Source organism: Mustela nigripes, chromosome 3 (assembly GCF_022355385.1).
Source record: "Mustela nigripes isolate SB6536 chromosome 3, MUSNIG.SB6536, whole genome shotgun sequence".
Classification (NCBI taxonomy): Eukaryota; Metazoa; Chordata; class Mammalia; order Carnivora; family Mustelidae; genus Mustela; species Mustela nigripes.
Window position 1 is genome coordinate 69,649,864 of NC_081559.1, and position 6,514 is coordinate 69,656,377.

The window sequence follows — 6,514 nt, forward strand, 5'->3', positions numbered from 1 at the left end:
CATGGCCTTGTGTGTTCCTGCACCACGGACGGAATTATTTAGTATTCTGTAGTTCATTGACAGACAGTTGGGATGCTCTTGAACGTTTCAGGAGTCTTACCTTATCTTTTTGTTATAGAGGCCTTGGGACAAATTAAAGCATTGGTCAGCTTCATTGCTAGCTAGCTAGACTTTTAAAGATTGGCTAGCCAAGACTGAATTCTATTCAAGCACTGTTTTATCTGTCATACTAACTTTAAGGACATTAGCCTGTTGCATGGCCACAATCGGTACTGTTTAAGTTGCCGACATCTATGTGTTTGTTCTATGTGCTGACCTAAGGCGTTAGTGGTTCTGCCTCATTTGTCACAATTTTGGGCACATTAGAGGGACTTCAGGGGGGGGTAGCTGGAGCTCCCAGATAGATATGTGCATCTGTCTGGAACTTCAATTTTACTTGAAGACTTGGAGGAAAAAAAATTAATTTAACCATTTATTTAATGTGCTGCCAATTCTTTATTTAATTTGCTGTGAAGCAAAAATATTATGCATTAGTTATGTTATGACTAAAACCCAAATGTTGACTAATACTTACAGTGATAGAATAACAACTTGTAAACCAAGAAGTGTGTCTGTTTAGCTGTCAGAATTCCAGCCAGAAGCCAGCCGGTGATGCTGAGCAAAAAACAGGTTGACATTGGTCCTGGGAGGGTGATGGGATGTGACCCCACCAAGCCACCAGGTGAGGCAGGACAAAGCCTACTGCTCCCATCTCCTGTCTACATCCTCTGTGGTTAGACAGAAACTCTAAGGACTATCGGAAGAAGGAAAAGAAAACCTCTAATTCGAGGGAACGGGACCTATCCTGTTAGGTGAGATCCTGAAAATCCTGCACCAGCTGAAAGTGGGCGGAGCCATAAAGGAAGTTTCCTCCTCCCTCAGCAAAGACTGCACTGGGCAGGAGCTCTCTGAGGTAAAAAGACCTGGCCTGGCCATGGCACCTCCCACCTCTCAGTGCCTGAGGCTTTACCTTGAATGAAGACCAGGCTTTAGCACCTCCTGCTCCTCCCCAGCCTGCCTACTGTGGGCAACGCAGCCTTGCTCAGGTCCTGTCCTAGCCATGAGCGAGCTCCCGCCGTTGGACTAGTCCAGGCTTTGAGTGCCTGTCTTCATGTGGCCCTCTCCCAGGACTGCGGACTGGGTCCGACCAATGAAGTATTTAAAGCAAGATTTTTCTGTGAAAATAAATACAAATGCAAAATTCACGTGGGTGTCTTGAGCTGCAAGAGCTCAGCGGTGATAGGTGCTGTCACCCTGTCTTTGAGCAGTTCCTCGGCCCCATGGGGATGCGTTCACCCTCCTCTGCCATTGGAGTGTCACCAGGAGACAGGTTGGAGAAGCCCCACTCTGAGAAACGTCACTACCGGGTGAAGGAGCCAGCCCACGTGTGACGTCCTCCCTCAGAATAGGAGATAGTGCTCTTCAGAGGGCATGTGGACATTCCATACAGTTTCAGACACCTGGCCTCCTAACTGAACGGGATGCAATGCCTTTATCCCCCCTTCCTAATCCGTGCGAAATGTCCGAGGAATAAAACCAGTTTTTTGTTTCTTAATGAGCTCGTACAATGTGCCAATTTTGTACAGACTGCTTTTTTCTATTTTTTTGCAAAATTGCCTTCAGAAGCATTTAAAATTATTTATGTTGCCTGTTTTTCATTTCAAGAAAGACGCTGGGGATCCTGAGCTCAGAGGGCATGAGGTGGGGTCCGGGGGCCTCCCAGCTTCGACGTCATGCTTGTACCGCTGCCCCCGAGCCCTCGGTTCCATGCTCCTCCTGGCCCAAGCAGACTTGGAGGAGCCTTTCTGAGCATGACGCCCTAACTCTGGAGGGGTCTGTGGATGATAGGGAGGAGGCCCCTCCTTGTCCTCGACAAACAACAGCTGTCCCATTATCTGGCCTTTTCTTTACTCCTACCCCGAGAGCTTTCAGGATACATCTGAAAGCTGAAATCTGAGTGGGAAGAAATGTACCATAAGGGGTCCCTAATTTGAGATCTGACTGTGACAGCCTGGTTCCAGCCAGGCCAGTTCTAGGTCTAATTCAATGAATTCTGAGTTAAGTTTTGAAGGATCTGACCCTTCCCAGATAGTCCCTCAAGCTCTGCCTCTTAAAAAGAAAATTTCTCAGAGACCAATTCTTGGCGTGTGTTCCCTAGAGAATAACTGGCAAGTTTGGAGGCTTGTTCTGTATCTGTTTCTATTCTGGCAGCTAATTAGTGTGTTGGTTAGGAGGCTCCTGTGCGTTTGTTAGAACTGTCACCTTGAGAGCATGTTTGCGGGGTCCTGGCTCTGAGGCCAACACCCCCGCTTCCCAGTCACACAGGGCTTACGTGTCCCTTTTGCCCTAAACCAGAGCCTTCTCTCGTACCGTATGCATGAGCCATGATACCTTGCAGATGGAAATTCATCCCTGACATGAAGAGAGACCGTCTGCCACCTCCCAGATGGCTTAGGGAGGGCAAAGAAAGATTCAGAGGAAGTAAGCTAAGAGAGTGAGACCAAGGGAATCCAGTTGGGTTAATTCTAAGGGACACATCAGGGAGTTTCCTGGGAGTGTGGCATGAATCACTAATAGGGGACTCAAGACACCCATGCCTTTAAGGAGGAGAGGCTGAAAGAAAAAGCTGACTGCCTAGGGGTTGGGGTGGTGCGTATGGGTGTGGTGTAGGGGCTGGAGATGTGGTGAGGGTAGGGAGCTGGAGGGACCAAGCAAACGTGGACTGAGGAGAACACGCAGAGAGCAGGCCGTGCTGGCTCTCCAAAGACCTGTGACATCCCACGTCTATCGTGTCCTGCATTTTCTCCCACTTCAAATAAAGTAACTCTTCCCCTGGAGGAGAGCGGGACGCGGGCGTGCCCTCTTGCTCTCTGGGCCACCCCCAGGGAGAAGAAGGCGAGCACAACTTGCTTGCAGGCACAGATTCTCATGTTCGAGTTTTAAAACTCAGTTTCCTCACCCCAAAATTACATGTGGCATGTTCACGGCGTGCCTTTGTGCTCTCTGAATCGGCCCTTCCGAAAGCCAGGCTCTTCTCCAAAAATCCACTCTGGCAGGAGGTCAAGGCAGGGCCCAACGCTCGGCCCAACGCTCCCCCCAGCTAATGATAAAATTCCGAAGCGCAGCTCTCCCAGCGTCACCCAGAAAGAACCCAGAACGGGCCGTCTGGCTCTGACAACGGCAGCATATGTCCCCACCCAGGCCGCGCACCTTGTCTGAGCATCAGCTCCGTCCCCGGCCAGCAGAAGGACTCGCTTGGCCTGGCCTGGGTAGATGGTGCCCGGTCCGCCATGCCGCCCAGGCACTTCTCCACTGTCGCTGGCCGGCTGCTCGGCGGCCCAGCCCACTCCCAGGCCCCCCGCACCCCCGCCCGCCGCCCCGGAGCCACAGCCTTGCCCCTTGCCCCAGTGACAGGGCTGTGGTTTGCCGCTCCTGACAGATTCCTCTCCGACAGGCAAGATGAAAGGCAGGAAACGTGCAGTTCCAGTTCCCACAGAGGAGTGGCTTGGCCGCACCGTGTGGCATTTACAGTCCCGTCATGGGCTCTTGGAGGCCGACCTCAGGCCAGGGGTGCTGCTGGGCCTCCTGGAGCCCCTCCTCACCAGCGGCTGACCGCTGCCTTGCCCACTCTCGCCACCGCCTACAACTGAAGCCATCTCCTCAGAAGGCCGCTGCCCCAGGGACCCCCTCCTGCCCAGAGGGGCCTGTCTCAGAGAGACCCCCACTTCCTCCTCGGCCACTCCCAGGCCCTGGTGGCCTGTTTCTGAGCCATTAAGTGGAACTTTCCCTGCTTTTCCATTTCTCTGTGAACAGGAAAGTGCCTCCAGCTCTTCCAGGCAGAGGACTGGAAATCCCCAGTATTCAAAAAAAAAAAAAAAAAAAAAAAAAGGGAGAAATTGACCCACTAAGACCCAAAGCAAAAGGAGGGAAAAAAAAAAAAAAGGCAAGGCCTCACTGTGATCTCTGAGTGACCAGTGGCCCTTCGCGCAATCACCCCAGTTGGCTAGAGGATTCTTCTATAAACACACCATCTTTCCCACAAGATATAAGTAAGCACCGCTTCCACCCACGCTCAGGATGTTAGAACATTGGAAGAATGATTTGTTCTGGACCAAAAAAAGAACTTGCAGGAAGAATTCCATTTCTCTTCCTCCAGGTGTGTGCCACGTGGCTGTGTTCTGGGGGCTAGTGGGGGCCGTAAGTGTCCGTTTCCTGGCTTTGGTGCAGTTAAGCCAAACCCTCCATCGTTTGGCAGTAGGAAGAGCATGTGCGTGTTCCATTTCCTCAGGGACGATTTTTTTAAAGTGGCTGGAACGCACCTGATCTCATTCAGCTGTGTTCCACGGGAAAGAGGCAACTGGAAAGTACAGTAAAGCCGGCTCACGCGGTGCCCAGATAGACCTTCCACTTCTTGTTCAACAGCAGCCACTGAAGACAGGTGCTCAGGGACAATAATGTCCTCTGGTGCCTTTGTCTGGGCCAGCTCATTAAGGTAGAGACCACCTCAGTGCTGACAGGACAACCCCTGCCGGTGCGTTCCAGGAGAACATAATTGACTACAAAACCTTTTTTCGATGTCACCACTGCCAGATACAAACCCAATTAGCAGCAGAGTTAACTCAGATGAATCCTGGGAACAAGGAACTCGCACGTTCTACAGCTAATCAGACCCCTGGAATGATGACACGTCGGGATGTTGCCAGGAAGCTGGGATCCTGGGCACCCCAGGGGGCTGCACTCACACAGAGCCCTCATGTTCATGGAAGGCACAGCCTTCGGGGACTAACAATCACAGCCTGGCTTCTGTCTGCTCAAGGTTTCCGCATGTAGGAGTGTCACAATTACATTCTGCTCCATGTGGAGGCTTTTCTCCTTCCCCTTTGCCATGTGCTGTGCTCGGTTAGTCTGGTGGGAGGGGTCTACTCCAGCCTGGGGCTGGCAGAGAGCATTTGGATTGGAAAGAAGTAGGATGGAAGTCTCTGGAATCAGAACCCCAGAGGCCTGGGGAATCACCCCAAGTTCTCACCTATAAGCGGCAGAAACCAACTCTGGCTGATTTAAGCAGAAGCAGGTGTGCTGCATGGCGAAGGGGTGGCTCAGGATTATAGAAGGTCTGCAGAGTGAGCCGAAGAAGGCAGAGGCATGAGGGTCTGCCCAGCCAGGCCCATAGGCGACACCATAAGCCCAGTCCTGTGGGGACTGGGCACCTCCACGGGGGACAGGGAGGCATCACAACCCCTCTAGGGACCGCTAGGGCTGGACCTGGACACAGGGCCTGGAACAGCTGCCTTTGAGCCTGTGCAGGCCCAGGACTCCCTCCCACCTCCTACCCCCCACAGTGCTCCGCAGTCCTGCCCCCTCACAGCTCCGGCTCCTCACTCAAGCCTGGGGGTAATACACAGCCACACACCTGAGTTCAATGCAGATTCTTCCAATTTCCAGAAGGGAAATTACTGACTGCTTTTTTTTTTTTTTTTTTTTAAATTCTCCACGGGCTCTAATGAAGATGAAAGGAGACAATGTCCCTATCCTCAGAGGTTCCCCTCCTGTCCTATACACCCTTGGCTTTGTTCCAAACCTGACATTCTACTTGGTGGATATCCAGACTGTTGACATTTATGTCAACAACCCCCTCATAGGGGCTGTGAGGCAATACCATACGTCCCATTGCTCTGCAGAAAGCTTGGAGGGGGTCAGGGTGAACTAGCAGCTAACTAGGTGGCCAAGGCCAAGGTGAGAACTGGTTAGAAAATGCTAAGCACCTGCCAAGATTCTCAGGCCCAGCACATGAAACAGCGTCAGCTGGGGTCTGGAGCTCCCACGAGGAGCAGGAGAACCTCCCCAGCCCAGGAGATGGTCTCAGAGACAGGATGGAGCCCTGGAAGCAGATTTCCTCCTCCAGCAAGGTAGGAAGCAAACGGAGTGGGCTGGAGGACGCTGGGAGATTTGGAAAGATTATAACTAGACTTCTCTGTTTATCTTCTCCCTAGCTCTGCAGCCGGTCTGCAGTTAGGATAAATTCAGCACAGGAGGAAGAGGCAGCATTTCCTCCCCCTCTCTCCTCCCATTTTAGGTGAGAGGAGGAGGTGGCATGGGGGATAGAGAAGGATCTGATGTGCTCGCCAGCTGGTGCTGTGCTGGGCTAAACAGAGGGAGCTGACTCTGCGCCCCCACAGTGTGGAGCCCCCTCTCTTTTATCCTTGTCCCCAACGCCTTGGAAATCAGGGTGGTCTCAGGTGTGGGGGGACTAGGTAGCCCCCCACATGGTATGATCCAAGGGTCCTCATAGGCGGTGCACCCACGCAGCGCCCCACAAACCTGGCTTAAGACATGCAGCCCCTCATGGGGGCTGCATTTTGGGGGGACAGCCTTGCTTTCAGAAGGGCCCGGTTGAAATGCAGTTGTGTTGCCTGAGAACAGTACGTGTGAACAGGGCTGGTCATCAGATCACCCAGGGCTGGGCTGTGGGCCAGTT

General features: G+C 52.5%; 1 protein-coding gene across 1 annotated transcript in view; it reads right to left on the reverse strand.

Annotated features, from left to right (window-relative positions):
* The window catches only part of CHRNA1 (cholinergic receptor nicotinic alpha 1 subunit), a 38,571-nt gene extending 35,240 nt beyond the window's left edge, over positions 1-3,331 (reverse strand). The window contains exons 1-2 of the mRNA XM_059395491.1: positions 3,250-3,331; positions 101-122 (exon numbers count right to left, since the gene is read on the reverse strand). Coding sequence (XP_059251474.1) covers positions 101-122; positions 3,250-3,331 — 104 coding nt within the window. The remainder of the gene's footprint in view (positions 1-100; positions 123-3,249) is intronic.
* Positions 3,332-6,514: the final 3,183 nt, after the last annotated feature.